The 19,224-nt window shown below is 34.5% G+C and overlaps 1 protein-coding gene across 1 annotated transcript in view; it reads left to right on the top strand.

Annotated features, from left to right (window-relative positions):
• Positions 1-17,073, top strand: part of CLPX (caseinolytic mitochondrial matrix peptidase chaperone subunit X) — a 35,091-nt gene extending 18,018 nt beyond the window's left edge. Inside the window, exons 6-14 of the mRNA XM_019748680.3 lie at positions 109-150; positions 4,046-4,222; positions 4,601-4,765; positions 5,562-5,650; positions 6,643-6,807; positions 10,413-10,712; positions 12,339-12,431; positions 13,935-14,041; positions 15,330-17,073. Of these exons, the coding sequence (XP_019604239.1) occupies positions 109-150; positions 4,046-4,222; positions 4,601-4,765; positions 5,562-5,650; positions 6,643-6,807; positions 10,413-10,712; positions 12,339-12,431; positions 13,935-14,041; positions 15,330-15,420 (1,229 nt within the window). The 3' untranslated portion in view covers positions 15,421-17,073. The remainder of the gene's footprint in view (positions 1-108; positions 151-4,045; positions 4,223-4,600; positions 4,766-5,561; positions 5,651-6,642; positions 6,808-10,412; positions 10,713-12,338; positions 12,432-13,934; positions 14,042-15,329) is intronic.
• Positions 17,074-19,224: the final 2,151 nt, after the last annotated feature.

The raw sequence follows: 19,224 nt of genomic DNA, 5'->3' as shown, positions 1-19,224 counted from the left end.
AATACATTCTTTAAATATATTTGGAAGAGGACAAGAAATGGGATATTTCTTGTTTGTTCCCCTAAACAAATATGTAATATTTTCATTTTGCCATTTTTATCCTCTTAGAATTAGAAATAAGAAGACGGGAGGATGAATACAGATTTACAAGTAAGTGACCTCTTCTCAGGTCTTCCGCTGTAATTATTCTTCATTTGAGATTTACTTCAGTGAAGTATGTCAGCAGTAGTAATGGTGGACATGTATTTGCTTGTGTATTACCAAGAAAGATGTTGTATATTATCTAAACATGTTTATCATGCGTAGTATATATGATTTTGGAATAGTTTTTTGTAGCTAATTTTTGTAGTTTGTACATATTGGGTTATTTCAGATATCTGATTTTATCTTTTCTGTCTTGTGATATTTCTATTGTAGTGAGATAAAAAGTAGTATATATAGTTTTTCCCTATAAGTGTAGACCATATTAACAGGAGTTGTATTTTTAAAAATCTGTAGCTTGCTATTTAATATCTTTTTTTTTTTTTTTTTTTTTTTTGGCCATACAATTAGAGTTGGCCTGTATAATTATAAATGACAGAAATTTGGGGGGAGGCAGATTATCTTCTGGCTGCTCTTTGCTAGAAACCAAACTGTTTATTTTTTGGTGTATATGAAATTTAATATAGACTTGAAAATTATGAGTAAGCCCCAACTAACTGTTTCTAGGGTCCAGCCCTGGATTGCCCCTATAAGCATCAGATGGTCTGGTGGAGTGTGATACATCAAGGATAGTGGCCATTCTGATTTTTTTGTGCCCATCCTTTTGGAGGTAGATATAGCTGCTGCACAGAGGATGAAGGTTCTAGGAGTATGATATATCATAAAAAGATTCACATGGCCGTTTGTTTCAGTAATTAAAATAACAAACAAAAGTAAATAATAGATAAACCAGTATGAACATTTTTCACTTACAAGTTTGCTACCTTTACTTTGCCTTTGAAACAAGTAGTATTATATATTTACCATTTGAACTGTATTATACTGGGGGTGCCAAAAAAATGTATACACATGACTTGTATTCATCTTTTGTAATTGGTATATACTGAGTATTACAATTTTAATAGTTTTTTTCCTTTCTTAAAATGTGTATTTTTTTTTGGTGCCTCTTTATATACGGGATGTACCATGAGAACATAACTAGTTTACCAACTTGGGCATGAGATTTATTATATGTAATAAAAATATTGTTTCTAGTTATTTTTAAACTGTGTGGAAATTATTATACCATGCATGGTAAAATTAAGGAACACAGGAAGTACAATGGAATTAGATTATAAGAATGTAAGCTCTAAATAATACACTTTAACTGCATGTATGATACATATTTTATAATCCAAAAACATAATCAAATACGCTATTGATAGTATATTCATAAATTTGGGCAGATGGTTAGTGAAGTAAAGAAAAGTCTATAATGGATCTTTTTGAAAGAAATTATGTAGTGATTTAATGTAATTTAAATGTTAACAAGTAATATAGTGTTTAAGAATTTAGGTTCAAATATATGATGATGGAAGGAGAACTGACTCTTGGTGGTGAACACACAATGTGATTTATAGATGATGTATTACAGAATTATGCACCTGAAATCTATGTAACTTTTACTAACAATTGTCACCCCAATGAACTTTAATTGAAAAAAAAAATAATTTAGATAAAAGCAATTTATAATTACATATTTTGATTGACTTGGAAATTAATGTTTTTAAAGCTTAAGTAGAATTTATTTTTATGTATCGTTTAGTCTTGTCCTATGTGGGGTTTTAAGTTCTAAAGTTACGGCATTAGGCCAAAATCATATAAAACAATATATTCTTGAAAGTTCCTTTGGAAATTACATGTTAGAGACTAACATACTAGTCTTAGTAAGACTGATGGTTTTTTTCTCCGTCTTTGGATTGTATGTTTTTCTTAAGTTGAGCACCAGATGAAATAGTTGGATTGCATTTGAGGGCTATATTATACAAATACTTAAACAGTAAGAAAATTGCAATGCTATTAGTAAATTCTTCTACGATACTTATAAAACTATGTGCCTGGCATTGTTCTGAGTGTTTTACGTATATTAACTCATTTAATTTTCCCAAAACCTGTAAGACAGAAACTATTATTTTCACCTCCACTTTACAAATGAAAACACTGAAGCACAGAAATTTTAAGTAATTTGTTCAGGGCCACGAAGCTGACGAGTTTCATGCAAATAACCACTGTGCTAACCTGCCCGCACGTAGTCCTGCTCGGTAGAGTTGCTTATGCAGTGAGATGTGCAGGAAGAGGGCAGGAAGGTTATCTCAAGTTTACTCTGAGGCATATTTTCATAAAGTGGAACGATTAACATCATCTGTTCTGTACCATTTAAATTACTCCTCGTTATATTTAACTTAAACCATTGAGTAAGTTAAATACATATGTCATATGACTCCACTATAGTTAATATGCTTCTTGCAATTTTATTCAAATTATTCACCTAAATAATTTTTCCCTCATTGTCACTTACATTTGAGCCAAGCCCCTTCCTATATTGTCACAATTCCTAACTATATTTTGCTGAAATTGAAAAAAAAAAAAAAAAAAAAAGGTAAACAATTTTGTTAGGGATGACTAGCTAACTAATTGCACTCAAATAGGGGACTGCATTTCTTTTGCCTGATGTAGATTGTAATGAGGCGGAACATTGTGAATTAGTCACTAATCATTAACCCTCACATGTAGCAAAATTTAATTAAATTCAAATGTTTATTGAATGCCTATTATCTTTGATGAATAGAATAACCATTTGCCTTAAGTATGACCCTAAGATAGTTTAAAAGGGACAGCCAGATGGAATAGGACAATAATAATAGCTGTGTCTGTTGGACATCTATTGATTTGATTAAAATAATAATGCATTAGAACTACTGATACTCTTAACCCATTTATTAGAAACAACCAAAAAATAAATTCAGAAAATAAAGCAAATATGATATGAGCACAGATACCTCAAGTGCTGGGAACCAGGAGCAATATGGATATTCACAAATCTGGACAATTGAAAATACTATTGGGATGCTTTCCTTCAGCTGAGGGAGTGAGAATAAAAAAATTTTTGTTTTGTTTTTGTTTTGGGGATCCCGCTGATAAACTGAGTTCACCAGCAATATCAATCCCATCTAGTTCATTGTATCTTTCCTAAAGGGACTAGAAGGATCCAGTGGAGTTTCTATGAAATCAGAGGTTCAGATAGGGCCAGGGATAGTGAATCTTACCATATTTGGTTTCTCTGGTAGACTCACAGAATCATTTTTAGATTTGGAAGAGACTATAGAGGTCATATGTGTCAGTATTTTCACTTTACAGGTAAGAAAGCAGGTCCAGTAAGTTAAGTGACTTGCCGTGGTCCTACAGCTACACAGTAACAGAACTGATACTACCTAGAACCAAATTCCCTATTTCTTAGCTCAGTGTTTTTCTTTCTCTACAATTTGCTTCTTTTCATTTGTACTGAAAAAAATAATATACTTTTATTTATCTTTCAAAATGCCTCCAAATCAGTCGCATTTTATTCTTACACCTTTCCACCATGTGTTTGAAATTGATAGGACAGGAATTACTGCCATTTTGTAGATTAGGAAATAGCACTAAGTTTATATGATTTACCCAAAATCATATAGCTATTTAGAGACAAAGAAAGGACCAAAGCTAAAGCTTTCTGACTCCTAACACTGTTTTCCTTCCATTATACTGCCTTCCCTTGAGTGAAAGGGAATTTTTCATACAGGTTTACATAAATAAGGAAGGGAGGATAAAAAGTCTGTTTCCTTTGTTTGAGGTTCCTTGAATAATCAATGTGTATTGTACATTTGTCACTAGATAATTGGAAATTTTCTTCCTTTTAGGTAAGACAGAATGTCAAAATATTTAAAGTTTTCTAAATAATTTATCGGTTTTAGATGTAGGGTTTTATTGGGCATGTTTTCAGGTAAAATCAAATGAAGCTCTAGTAATTCCTTTGGCATTTTTTCAGAATTGCTTCAGATTGCTGGAATTAGTCCACATGGTAATGCTTTAGGAGCATCAATGCAGCAACAGGTAAATCAACAAATGCCTCAGGAAAAACGAGGAGGTGAAGTATTGGATTCTTCCCATGATGATATAAAACTTGAAAAGAGTAATATTTTGCTGCTGGGACCAACTGGGTCAGGTAAATAACTTCCTGAAAAAATGTGCTACTCATTTAAAAAAATAGAATATAAATGATTCTGTAACGTGTGTATTGTGATTGAGAGATCCTGGCTCTTGAGAAGAAAACTCTAAGGCCAATCTTACAGATACGTTTTCAGTATTTCTGCACAGTCTTCAAGCTGAACATGAGGCATTGGTATTGCCATTTAGACCAATTCCTAACATCTTAACAGGGATGATAATAATAATAGTATATCATTAGATCTAAATAATAGTAGAGAAAAGATGTAACAGTAATTTTTTATTATATACTATTCAAATTCATTTTGCATTTTTGTAGAGAAATTGTATATCTACATATTTTTAGTAAACTTTTAGTTACTGTTTCTATTTGTAGGTAAAACTCTGCTGGCACAAACTCTAGCTAAATGCCTTGATGTCCCCTTTGCTATCTGTGACTGTACGACTTTGACTCAGGCTGGATATGTAGGTGAAGATATTGAATCTGTGATTGCCAAACTGCTCCAAGATGCCAATTATAGTGTAGAAAAAGCACAACAAGGTATGTTTTCAGCATAGCTGTCTGTCCTCAAATGTAGTCTGTTGGGGAAGCAGTAATATTAAGAGCTAAAGTAATTCTTATTTTGAATCAAGGACTAAAACTATATTAAAGGTATGTTAAACGTTTTCTAGCATAGTGACTAAGGGTCACAAAGTTTGCTGTGCCTTATCGTCATTAGATGACTACTAGGGTGAAAACAGGCCAAATTACTGTTCCATTAGATCCTTAATACTATCATTGCTTTTCCTGTTCTGATTCCTCTCCAGATTCCTGGGCTGGGATGGGGGAGGGGCAAGGACAAGGGCAAGAGAAACATTAGCCTATTGACTTACAGGATGTTATAGATGCTGCATTTCTCCTTTCCCCATCTGTCATCTGTCTTTTGTTTACATGAAGAGCTTGATAGCTTCCTGTCCAAATTCTTTTAAGACAAGAATATAGTTGGGAAGAAGTAAGCCAGCGTCTTGCTAGTACTGCATGTACCTCCTGCTTCCATACTGCACCTGCATTTTAGCTCCTAGAATAAAGAACCTGAAAACATTAGTGGGGTAGATAATTATTTTCAGAGAGAAGTAGTTATCACACCCAAGTGATACTCTATAAAATAAATTATAAAACATTTGCATAAAATTGTGAATGGGAGCGAGACAGTGTATTTTTATAATATTAAGCTATTGAATATATTAAGTGTGAAAGCTTGAATAACTTTGCTCTCTGCCTTCTTAGTCTTTTAAAGTTGAGGTTGTCTTGTGTGTATCTTTTTCATATTATAAATAGAATCCTCCTTAAATTATAGGAATTGTCTTTCTGGATGAAGTAGATAAGATTGGCAGTGTGCCAGGCATTCATCAGTTACGGGATGTAGGTGGAGAAGGCGTTCAGCAAGTAAGCAGTTGAATATTTTGTTCAAGCCCACTAAAAGGAAGGGAATACATCAACCTCCCAATATTGTACGTTTGGTTTCACATTCAATTAGATTTTGTTTTGTTTATTTATCCCACCCCCAGACTCCACATACCATTTTAAAGTAGTTCAAATCCTAAGAGAAAGCTATTAGCGATTTTAAATAGCAAATTACCTTTCTTAGGGAACTAAAAATATTTTAAAGAACAGAAAAAAATAAATTTTAATTTTTCTTAGTTGTATTCCTCAAAGGCCCAGTTAACGTTTCTAGAGGACTCTTGAAGACAAATTCTGGTTCTACCTAGACATAAATGAACTATGTACATGTGTCTTATTCTTTTCACTTTGTTAGACGATAGGGTAAAATAGTGTTTCATTCCTTGTAGAGTCATAATTGAAATCATAATGATACATTGGTCAACTTAACCTTTTACTATTAACTAATTATGATATAAACTACAGGGTAAGGAAAATTGCTTTCTTTTTTTTTACCAAGACATAGAGAGATGCAATCATACCTATAAAATGTGCTGAATAATTTTTTTTATAAAGGCATCTCAAAATACAGGTTTTCTCAAAGTTTAATACTAGGAGTAGAATAGAATTTTAATTTATATGAAAGATAAATCTTCAACTATTTTCAGATTTTGAATGTTCCCACAATGGTTGGGTACCATCTTACATAGTCATAATTCTATTTTTATATCAGAATTATGTTTTTACCATCAAAAACAACCTCTCAGATTGACTGTTTCCTGAATGTATCAGGAGTCCTGTACCTATTCTAAATAAATTTATGAATTATTAATATGATAGTGCATTGGATTTTCATGTTGTAGAAATGTGGGAGTTTTCTTCAGTTATGCTCATTGACCATAACCACATATTATTTTCCCCATTGAATCCCATTATCTAAAGTATAATAAATAATACACTTATGTGATGATGCTATAAATCATTCATTCTTTATTTAGGGCTTATTAAAACTACTAGAAGGGACGATAGTCAATGTTCCCGAAAAGAATTCCCGCAAGCTACGTGGAGAAACGGTACAAGTTGATACAACAAACATCCTGTTTGTTGCATCTGGTGCTTTCAATGGTTTAGACAGAATCATCAGCAGGAGGAAAAATGAAAAGGTAAGTTTTTCTGATGGGTTACTGGGACGGAGAGCATTTGAAGTTATAGAGGATGGATGCTCTGTTTCTGTTCTCATAACTGTTGGCTGCCAGTTGTGGATTTTTAAGTTAGGCTTTCTTAGTGCATACCAAAAATATATTTCTAGTTATTTTTTAAATTTCAGAGTAGTAAATTGGAAGATTTCTGAATATTATCTGTATATGGGCATTTTTAAAGTATAACTTCATGATTTCAATTTTATATTTTATCTAAGGAGTTCTTTTATTATTTGAGGTAGGTGCTGTATTAGTAAAATTTCTGTTCATTCCTCTTGCCCAATTCACTGGAGCTCAATAAAGAGATTGCCCCTGCCCATAAAGTCTCTCATAGTTCACTGCTAACATTCACAAATGGAGGGAAAAGTTTGGGGTTTGGAGGAAGGGTTGTGAATCCCATAGTTTTATAGATGTTTCTTAAACATTCTTATAAGCCTCGATTTTAACTGGAACTTTTTTCTTCATATCCTCAAGGTACATGCCCAGTACCTATTTGTTGACTGATTCCAATAAAATGTAATGTCAAGATAGAAGCCCAAAACATACCTGTGTTTTCCATGTTTTTGTGTTTTGTTTAATAGCTAGTCACAAATGGTCCCTTTTATATAACATAATATTTTACCTAAAAGAATAGATCAGCTCATTGCTATATTGCTTGCTTTTAGTCTCCTTAGCCTTGCATGCACTAGTTTAGTAGTAATAAAAATATGCTGCTAATGGGACAGTTGCTTGTGATAGTTCCTTTATATAGACTAGATGAGAAAACTCTTATACAAATCCTAACAAAGTCACGTAATGCTGTTATTCCTCAGTACCAAGCCTTATTCAGCATGGATAAGGTTATATTTTTACTTTTCATATTAGTTAATTTATGTTTTGTGTTTTGTTTTGTTTTTGCTTTTGAAATTCTATATAAATTAGCCTAACAAATTAGAAAGAAGAAATTATTTCTGTGTGTGTATATGTGTGAAACAGAGAGAGGAGTAGATAACTTTATTTTTGAAATTCTGTAACCAAAGGCAGGGAACATTTTCTGATATTTATAATAATTCCGAAAAGAATTTGAAGCTAGAAACATGTAGAAAAGAATAGTTAAAAATAATGTCAGAAAAGTGATCAGAAACATGTAGAAGGAAGGTTTAAGTCATATGAGGTCTTCAGAGAGACAAAGATTTAAAAAGAGTTTGCCATATAGATTTTATGAAAAGGAGGCATAAGAGAATCTTGAACAGTGATTTTATAGAGGATTAAACATGTCATGTGACTACTGTTTTTGACAACCTTCATTGAAAGTCAGGGGTACAGTATTAAATAATGTACCTATATTCTAACCATATCAAACTGCTGCAGTCCTGGGGCCGGACCGGTGGCTTAGGCGGTTAGAGCTCCATGCTCCTAACTCCAAAGGCTGCCGGTTCGATTCCCACATGGGCCAGTGGGCTCTCAACCACAAGGATGCCAGTTCAATTCCTCGAGTGGGCTCCGCCCCCTGCAACTAGGATTGAACACGGCACCTTGAGCTGAGCTGCCTTCCGAATGGCTCAGTTGGTTGGAGGGCATACTCTCAACCACAAGGTTGCCGGTTCGACTCCCGCAAGGGATGGTGGGCTGTGCCCCCTGCAACTAGAAAACAGCAACTTGACATAGAGCTGAGCTGCGCCCTCCACAACTAAGACTGAAAGGACAACAACTTGAAGCTGAATGGCAGCCTCCACAACTAAGATTGAAAGGACAACAACTTGACTTGGAAAAAAAAAAAGGCCTGGAAGTATACACTGTTCCCCAATAAAGTCCTGTTCCCCTTCCCCAATAAAATCTTAAAAAACAAAACAAAACAAAACAAAAAAACTGCTGCAGTCCTGAGTTTTATTCTCTTGCCCTGCCCACGCTCTCTACTACTGCAGTCTAGTTGGCAAATACGTGTTCATCTTTTAAGACTCAGCCTGTTAAATGATTAGGAAGTTCCTCTGTGAAGGTTTTCTTGATCATCTCCTGCCTTCACTCCCCTGTATGTACCTCTTGTCCTGCTTTCAATGCCACTGTTTCCTGTGCAGTTGTCCTTCATTGCACATAGGATCCTTGAATATCTTCATGTGTTCTCACTCTAAGTAAATAAACTCTTAGAGTAAGGGCTGTCTTTGGGTTTATATCCCCAATGTTTTATAATATGCTTACTAAATGTTTATATAATAAATAGTATATATTTATTACTATTTGCCCTTATATATATGTTTAGTAAATGTTTAAATTATTGAATGAAAGGTAGCTTGCTTTCTGATACACTAACTGTCCATGTACACAGCTTAGTAAATCAGTGGAATGGATTTTTTTTTAAAAGATTTTATTGGGGAGGGGAAACAGGACTTTATTGGGGAACAGTGTGTACTTACAGGACTTTTTCCAAGTCAAGTTGTAGTCCTTTCAATCTTAGTTGTGGAGGGCGCAGCTCAGCTCCAGGTCCAGTTGCCGTTGCTAGTTGCAGGGGGCGCAGCCCACCGTCCCTTGTGGGAGTCAAACTGGCAACCTGTGGTTGAGAGTATGTGCTCCAACCAACTGAGCCATCCTGGAGCTCAGCAGCAGCTCAGCTCAAGGAGCTATGTTCAGTCTCGCTGGGGGTAGAGCCCACCATCCCTTGTGGGAGTCAAGGAATCGAACCGGCAACCTTGTGGTTGAGAGCCCACTGGCCCATATGGGAATCGAACTGGCAGCCTTCGGCATTAGGAGCACGGAGCTCCAACTGCCTGAGTCACCGGGCCGGCCCCTGATTTTTAACTTAAGCTATTTTCTAACACATCATGTGCTTCTCTTATACTTTTGACAAAAGCTAATACTACATATCAAAATTAAACTTTCTGATAATTTCCAAGAGTATGGTGGTTCTTTTATATGGATTTAAGCAAGATCCGTACACCTTAGATACCCAACCTTTTGCAGCAAAGTTAGCATTTTTGTTTGATGTCCTCCTTATATGTTCTTTCTAAAGTCTAATCTTAAACTAGTCTGATTCATAGGTTGAAATATGCAACCACAAATCATGATTTTAATAGAATGCTTAGCAGTGACTAAGACACTTGTGGATAATTTTTTTGTAAGGCTGCTTTTCCATAGGCACTACTCCTATTTACAGTATTACAAAATTAATTTTGGTTACACAATGAATACTATCTCTATTTTCATAGTTCTTACACATTTTGGAAACCACACTAGTCTAGAGGTCTTTTAAAAACTCTGCAACATCATTATCTGAGTTCTAAGGGAGTTCCCTTCATAGTTCTTATCTACTTTTACTACTAGGATTCATTCTTTGAGCATTAGTTGTTATATAGTGGTTAGGTTCTCATTTCTGAAAGCAGATATACCTGAGTCCGAATCCTGACTTTACCATTTATAGCAATGAGAGCTTAGTCAAGGTACTTAACCTCTCTAGGCCCATGTTTTTCATTTATAAAATGTGAATGATAATAGAAATTTCTTCTGTTGCAAAGATCACATGAGATACGCATGCAAAAAATACTTGGTACAATGCAACTTCATTCTGCTATTTATAACATCTGTCTTTTCTTTGGCAGTATCTTGGATTTGGAACACCATCTAATCTGGGGAAAGGCAGAAGGGCTGCAGCTGCTGCAGATCTTGCTAATCGAAGTGGCGAATCAAATACTCACCAAGACATTGAAGAAAAAGATCGATTATTACGTCATGTAGAAGCCAGAGATCTCATTGAATTTGGCATGATTCCTGAGTTTGTGGGACGGTTGCCTGTGGTAGTTCCTTTGCATAGCTTAGACGAGAAAACACTTGTACAAATACTAACCGAACCACGTAATGCTGTCATTCCTCAGTACCAGGCCTTATTCAGCATGGATAAGGTTAGATTTTTATTCTTTATACTTAGTTAATTTATGAGTTTTTGCTAGTGAAACTGCATAAATTAGCATAAGAAATAAAAAAGCAATCCTGCTTTTCATCTGAAATACCAGCCTATTCCTCATTAAATATGGATCTTGGAATCAGGAAAGGTACATTTAGGAGTTGGCTTTATTTTTTTTTCCTAATTAAAATCATCATTGTAACTTAAAGTCCAAGGATATATATAGAAATTATTCCAGTAGCCTACTCTCAACCCCTCAAACCAGACAACACGGGATTATCCTTTCAGCCTTGATATCCTAAATGCATTTGTTGTGACGTACCGTATATACTTTTATATACTTTTTTCTATAAAGTTTTATTAGCTCCCACATGTACTCTTCTGCAGCTAGAAACCTGGAGGTCACTCAAGCCCACATATCCAATCAGGTAGCAAATGTTTTGGGTTTTATGAACTTAGTGTCTCTTAAATATCAGTCCCATTCTCTCCATTTCCACTGCCACTACCTCAAGTCAGACTCCTTTATCATTCTTCACCTTGATCCATGCATTTGGTTTCTAATTGGTTTTCCTGTTTCACGTCTCTCTGACCATCACCACCAAAATATCATTATTTTTCACTTTACTTTCAGAGTAGATCGTTTTTAAATTAGTGAGCACAGTGCCCAGTAAACAGATACTAAGTTTTTAACAAACATTTATTGAATGAATAAACACAAAGCTATTACTTACTCTCCTCCTTAAAATCCTTCAGTGGCCTTATGTAGATGCCCCCACTTTGGTGTTCCCTTAGCACTGTGCATCTACACTATGCTGTAACTGTTAGTTTGCTGATTTGTCACCAACCAATACACTAAGTTCCTTGAAGGCAGAGGGTGTCTAATTCATCATTCTGTCTCTTAATATATAAACACACAGGGGTTCAATAAGTGTTGAATAAAGTCCTAGAAAGTCCATGTTCATCAAGGAAAAAAACCTCTTCAAACACTAAGGACAAGCTTGTAATTCATAATGCTGATACTTTCTTATAGATTAATTGATACAAACTAGTGGTGGTTCTTGAAGGCAAGGTTTTGAAAAACCATGAGATATAAAATACCTCAATTAAGTTTAACATTTTTCTAGGGGTAGAAATTAATAACCAAAAGTTGTTTAATACCAAGATCTTGTGAATTCTGATGTTCCAAAGTAGTGGGATTTTTTTTTTTTTTTTTGGTATATTCTCAATAATTTGAACTCTACTATTTTGAAATGATGGTAATTTAGAGACTCGTCTAAAGTTTTATCTTTGTTCTATAGGATAAGAGGGCTAGTAACACTCTTTAAAATGCATGTTTTCTAGTAAGACATTGATAGTCTAAAAGTACTTTGGTCTGAAAGGGGATAGAGTCAGTCAAGATAAAAATTCTGGCCTTGTGTTTCTAAGTACATATTAGTGAATCAGTGTACTTAACCCTCTGGAACTTTTCTCTGTAAAGTCAGGGCATTGGTCCCATCCCTCCTTGTTCTAAAAACAAGAATGGTGGTGGGTAGTAATAGTTAATAGATCAAACGCTGTATGGTTATATTAGGAAACTATCACCAAGTATTATCTGAGTTCTCATTTCTTTTGAATATATTTGTAGTGCGAACTGAATGTTACCGAGGATGCTTTGAAAGCCATAGCCAGGTTGGCATTGGAACGAAAAACAGGCGCACGAGGCCTTCGGTCCATAATGGTAAGTTGCTATTATTATACAACAATTAGATTATTTCTTTATTTGAGTTTTGAGAATATGAAGCCTCCATGTTTTTCCTTTGGAAACATATCCAGAGAATTAATTGGCCAAGTGTTTTTGTGATTTTTTTTTGTTTTTTGTCACAGATTATATTTTTCTTCTTTCTGAAAAGAAACTTTAAGGTGTTTGCAACAAAGGACACACATAATATGATTAATGAAGTAGAGAAAATCAGGATCAAAGGAGGGAGAATTTCAGAAAATTCTACACAGGCCTGTTACCTAAGCCACAGAGTACCTTCTCAGACCCATTGAAATACTCATTCTTCTAGTTTGTTTGTTTGAAATTAAGTTGCAGATAGGATGACATTGTATCCCTGAATTCTCCAGTGTGGTATGAACTCACTATTTTTTTATTTTGTAATAAGTCCTAGAGACTCAGCCTATTTTCAGCCACCTTAGATTTCTCTCCCTTACTGGCAAGGTCTGGCTAGACAATGCCATTTTGCCTACATACTCCCAAAGCAAGTGCATGTTCCTTTTCTCTTTTTAAGGATTTCACTGCTTAAGTTACTTATCTCAATAGGACTTTTTTTATTGGAACTACACTTCCATCACACAGTCTGAGATTATACTCTGTAATGAAGACCTCGACTTCAGGTGTTACTGAGTAAGGACAGATTTATATAAATATGCAAACTAGAATAGTAGGTGAGAGAGTTGACTTTTTAAAGGAAATCTGATGTGTTCAATAAGTATTTTTCTTAAAATGGAATATAATCCAGCCCCTACTTACAGGCGTAACTGGTTTTCTTTAGTAAACAACTTTAGCTCTACTGCAGCACTTGAGACAAATGCTTATTTGAAGTCATTCAAAATTGAAGAGCTTGGTAGAGATGATTTAGGATCAAATAATTTTCAAAGTAAGGATTACCAGTTCACTTCCTTAGTCATAGAATATGCCAGGAATGCTTCTGTGAAACATCTGAATCCAAAAGTATAGTCTTTTGTGTATGCATGGTGACTTACGTAGGTAGAACTACCGTGTTTCCCCGAAAATAAGGCCTAGCCAGACCATCAGCTCTAATGCGTCTTTTGGAGCAAAAATTAATATGAAACCTGGTCTTATTTTACTATAAGACCAAGTATAATATAATATGGTGTGGTGTGGTGTGGCGTGGTGTGGCGTGGTGTGGCGTGGAGTGGCATGGTATGGCATCGTGTGGCATCGTGTGGCATCGTGTGGTATCGTATGGTATAATATATAATAGTACAGACAAATAGCCTTCCTTATAGAATGACTTCTCTCTGAATTTAGTTAGAATCTGTTTTAAAATGAAGAATATGAAAGCTTTTACATTGACTTTTTCAACGTTCAGTTCCTGGTACATAATAGGAACTCAGTAATATTTGCTGAGTTAATGACTTAGATTTGTGGCCTTTAGAATACAAGTATTTTGTGTGTAACTTCAGTTTTCCGTGTCATTCATTACTTTTTCTTTAGGAAAAGCTGTTACTAGAACCAATGTTCGAAGTCCCTAATTCTGATATTGTATGTGTGGAGGTTAACAAAGAAGTAGTAGAAGGAAAAAAGGAACCAGGATACATCCGGTAATGTGTATTGTCAAGCTAGAACAGATCTAAAACTTGACATCAGCTCTTTATTTTTATGGTTTATTGGTCTTTCATAAAAATTGCATTGAAATCCTTATAATCATAAGGGAAGCAATTTCATAAATTTTCTGTAGAGAAATGCTCTAATTTTGGTTTATAAAATAATAATTTGTGAGTCTTTTTGAAAATTGATCTTCAAAATTAGCCTCCACTTTTTTCTCCTGAGGAAGAAGTATCAAAAGAGATGTAGAAGTAATCCAAATGAAGAGATTTAAATGAACTTTGCTGCTAATTCTGTAATTTGTGAATGACTTGTTTCATGTCTTTCACAAGACCAAAACGTTATAATTTTTTGGTCTTGTGACATAATTTTTCTCTCATTTATATCATAACAATTGACAAATTTGACATATCTTTTACTGCTTTAATTTTATCTTTATTCCGGGGATCAGCAAACTTTCTTGTAAAGGGCTAGATAAATGTTTTAGGGCCATACAGTCTGTACTGCAGCTACTCACACTACCCTCATAGAATGATAGCAGCCATATGCAATCTGTAAATAAATGACCATGTCTGTGTTCCAGTAAATCTTTATTTACAAAAACAGATGATGAGCCATATTTGGACTGTAGGCTGTAGTTTACTGACTTTATCTATTCAATAAATATTTATTATACAATGCTTGGCATTAATGTTACCTACACAAGAACTAGGTTTCTGATTTAACTGTCACAAGGCATGTTTTGTTTGCTTATGTTCTAAGGTATTTTGGAGGCAGTTGATTCGTTTTGAACAACCTTATTTATTCATAGAGACATAATTTTTTGTTTTTATTGTCTAATGACATTAATATATAAAGGAATTATGGTTTTTATTATAATGTTATAATTATAATTTTGACTCATTTGAGTCAAGTCAGATTTGATCAGAAGCTATCATCTTCTTTACCATAGACATATGTTAAATGTCAAGCATTTGAGTTGAAATAATAGACTCTAATTTTGGTGGAGAAACGGATTTTTTAAGCCTTCACAATTGAAGCCTTGTCAGTTTATTTCAGTAATATATTTATTAGGGAAAATTACTTGCAGCTCTTGGTTGTGTGGTCTAAAGTCTTCCCCATATTTTACCACTAAGCAACCTTAATATTAAAAGTACTCTTAATATTTTCTTTTTTTTTGTCTGACTTTTCTAGTGAGATCAGCTAACTTATTGAGTCTAGAAATATTGTGTTTATCCCTCATTTTTATTAAAAAAATAAAAAACTGATGTCTTTTCATTATAGGGCTCCAACAAAAGAGTCCTCTGAAGAGGAGTATGACTCTGGAGTTGAAGAAGAAGGATGGCCTCGCCAAGCAGATGCTGCAAACAGCTAAACTGTCAGATGTCTGTCCTGTATATAAAGCTCTTCCTTCTTGTGTTTAGGATCATAACTGTCTCTACAGTCTGACATTAAAAGCATTGGATCTATCTTGGATATCATACATGGTCAGAAGCCTTTAGGCTAAAAATCAGATCATGTATATTAGGTAACATTACATTGATTTATATGGAGGACATTATGTGGACTTTAATGACATAATGTTCAGAGATAAAAATGTATATTATTTTGGTTCAGTTTTTTAAAAATATGCTTAAACAAAATTCTTAGGAGTTCTTTTAAGCAATGCAGGTGTTGCAATGACTGGATTTTACAATAATGTTACTCTACAAATGGGAAAATAAATTCTTTAAAATTGAAGATTGGGATACCATTCTTTAGTTTAACCTTTTCTACCTATTGTTGTTTCCTGAAAGTATTAGAATTTTATTCATCTTAAAAATTGGAAAGGGTAATTTCCAAATAGTTAAAAATTTCATGGAAAATATACTCCAGAGAACCATATTTTAATGATTTGTTTAGCTGTATTCTTAGTCTTACCTACTAATGCATGACACTAACTTCCCAATTGGTACTATAAAAAAGGCCATTCTCTTGCTGACTTGTCTGATTTATTTGCCATCTTTAATGCATTTTAGTATCATGAGTGAACAGATGGAACGGAAGTCTGCCATATTAAAACTTCAGAAAAAGACTACACCTAATTCTAAAAGTATCATGCAGCATCAGTCATGATAACACCCATGTGCTGAACTAAATAAAATATCCTAATATTGTGCACTTACCTAAAGTGCTCAACTAGTTGTTTTTTTTTTTTTTTTTCATGCTGGCTTTTGTCTAATTCTTTGGCTTCGTAGAACATTAAAAACCTGGGCTTTGCTATCAGCAGAAGTTAATGTGTTCACACTAAAATATAAGTTATTAATCTTCATTATGTAACAAAACTAAACTAGGGGCAATTTAGGGGGCTTAAAAATGAAAATGATTTGTTTTCATAAATATTAAAATATTTGGGTACCTTTTAGCTTTTTCTTTTCTTCTATAATGTTGATACAATTTACTATTCATTCAGTTCAAACTTGAAATGGCTTAAATCAGAGTACATAGAAATATTTGTTTTTATTTTTCGGTTTATAGACTTGAGTTTTCCTTTAACCCCCTTTTTCTTAGGAAGATAACCATCAACTATTAGCAAATTCTAAATCCTGTTGATGAAGAATTGCGCTTTCTATGATGTAATAAGAGATGTGAGATCACTATTTATGGCTGAGGTAGGACCGGAAATGCACTTTCGCAGTTTTAAGCCTGGTTGCTACAGTATGGAACAGATATCCTTCTTAGTCTCCTTAGCAATGGTTAAACTTTTTCTCAGGAAGCCTTTCATATTATAATTGTTCTTTATCTTGCTCTATGGCATCATCATTTTCCTTTTTGTAGAGTGAAAATTGGAGTAGCTACTAAACATATTAAGGATAATCCTCCAGAAATGGACTGGGAGATGTTTTAGTCACAACTTACATTTGTTTTTGGAAGTTGTTAACAAAGCATAATCGATGTTTTTAAATCAAACACAACTGAGTATTAACTACGATTTGTATCTTGAAACTTATGTTTTGTCATTTGAATAAAACAAAAGGACTAAATGAAAGCCAGTGTGGTGGTGTGTCCATAATGCAGTGCCATTTTTAAAAGGACACAGATATGAACTGCTTTATTCTAGTGATTGGTTAATCCTTGGCACTTTCATATCCCTTTAGTAAATTCTAATTGCAGATTCCACAGACAAAAGTCTGTTATTAAAGTTTATGTTAAATATTTATTGAAAATCCTTACTTAAATATTCTGCATGGGGCCCACACGAGGGACACAGACCAAGCTTTTCATGAAGTTTACTAGTGTAGTAGGGGTAGCAAACACAAGCATCAGTGCATTTAATAATGTAAGTGAGGTAGATACCAGGTGTGGTGGCCCAAAAGGTAGCGGTCAGATGGATATGGCACACGTAGAAATTTTCCAGAAAGCAGTAATGAAAAGTAGATCAAAATCTCAGAGATGTGAAACAACAACGAGGGAACTTTAGGAGTTGAGAAATATGCAGCACATATGACTTCACATTACTGCTCTGAGATGACGATTTACTATATTCTCTCTCCTCTCCATTCAACTGAGGACTTTGCCTCATATTTCACCGAGAAACGTTCAGAAGATGGAAGTCATCTTCCCATCATCAAATCTATAAATCTCCGTTTCAGCACCCGACCTTTTCTCTCCAGTTACAGCCGAAGAGTCCCTCTTACCAAAACTCAGTCACTCTACATCATTATGAGGGGATCCCATCATCCTCTCTCATTCCTCAAGGCCTTTAGTTCTTTTGTTAATATCTCTACTGCATGAATATTCGTCTCCTTCCTTCTGAATCATTCCCAGCAGCACCTCGACACTGCCTACTATTTCCTGGCCTATAGCAAACATCCCAAGTTTATTTTTCACTTGTTTGTCTTTCCAACTATTCCATAAGTTTTACTAGGGTGAAGACCATGCCTGTTTTGTTAACTAAAAGCACCCACCATATAGTACTTTGTATATTTGGTGCTCCATGCACTTTGAAACAAATAATAGAATATCTTGTATGCCAGGTTAAGTTGTAATTTGATGCAGAAATTATAAGAGTTTAAAGCAGAAAACGTGGACATAATTAGCTGTTTTAGATTGTTGGGAAGGGGAGGCTCTGAGGAAAGTGGGGAAAAACATGACTAGAGGCCTATTCCTGGACATTTCTCCAGCACTTGCCCCTCTATCTCCTACCTCATCACTTTCTTCCTGTCTTTCAGATCAATTCTCGGCATACAAACAAACCACAACTTCCTGAGCCCACATCCCCTCCATAGTAACCTTAAGGTTAAGGTTGGCCTGGCTGTTTCCAGTTCCCTTCCAGGCTTTGGTTCTGAGTGAGTTAAGCTGTTGGGAGGTTTTGCACAGAGATATGACATAATCTGACTTAAGTTTTGAAAAGACCATTCTGGTTGCAGTGCAAGTGAACAGACTAGAGGAACAAGGATCTAATCAGGGACACTGGGGCTCTTATAATAAGCCTGCCAGGAGATGATGGAGTGGACTAATGTAGTTGCAGTAGTGGAAGAGAGGTAGGTATTTTTGCAAATGCAATGAAAAGTGGTATCCCATGTTCTTCAATGGGGAAACTCAGTATTATAAAGATGTCTGTTAGCCTTAATTTATATATCCAGTATTCCAATAAAAATACCAGTAAGTTTTAAAATTGAAACTAGGCAAGTGTGTATGGAAAAATAAAAATGGTAAACAAGCAAAGTGATAATGTACACTCATATAGTGCTTACTCTGTGTTACTTTTCATTTAATGCAACAACTCTGAGTTAGTTTCTATTACCAACCCTTATAGATGAAGAAACAAGCCTGGTGGTTAAGTAGCTTTCCCAAGGTCACACAACTAGTAACAGCCAAGGTTTAACCCCAGGTAGACTGATTCCAGAGACTCTCCACTTAACCAACACACTGAAAGAATGAAAGAATGTATATATATATATATATATATATATATACACACACACACACACACACATATATATACACACATTAGTGCAAAAGTATTATAATTGCAGTTTAACAGGTTAACAATTGCAAAACCCACAATTATTTTTGTACCAACCTAATATATATATATTTATGCTTTAAAAATTTAAGTGTGTACCATTGTATGAGTGAACAGATCAATGGGAAAAAATGTAAATTCCAGAAATCCCAAATATATTTGGGAATTTAA

This window comes from Rhinolophus sinicus, chromosome 3 (assembly GCF_057876585.1).
Source record: "Rhinolophus sinicus isolate RSI-liver-muscle chromosome 3, RSI-T2T, whole genome shotgun sequence".
Lineage (NCBI taxonomy): Eukaryota > Metazoa > Chordata > Mammalia > Chiroptera > Rhinolophidae > Rhinolophus > Rhinolophus sinicus.
The sequence above is the reverse complement of the archived record's forward strand: the minus strand, read 5'-3'. Positions and strand labels throughout refer to the sequence as shown.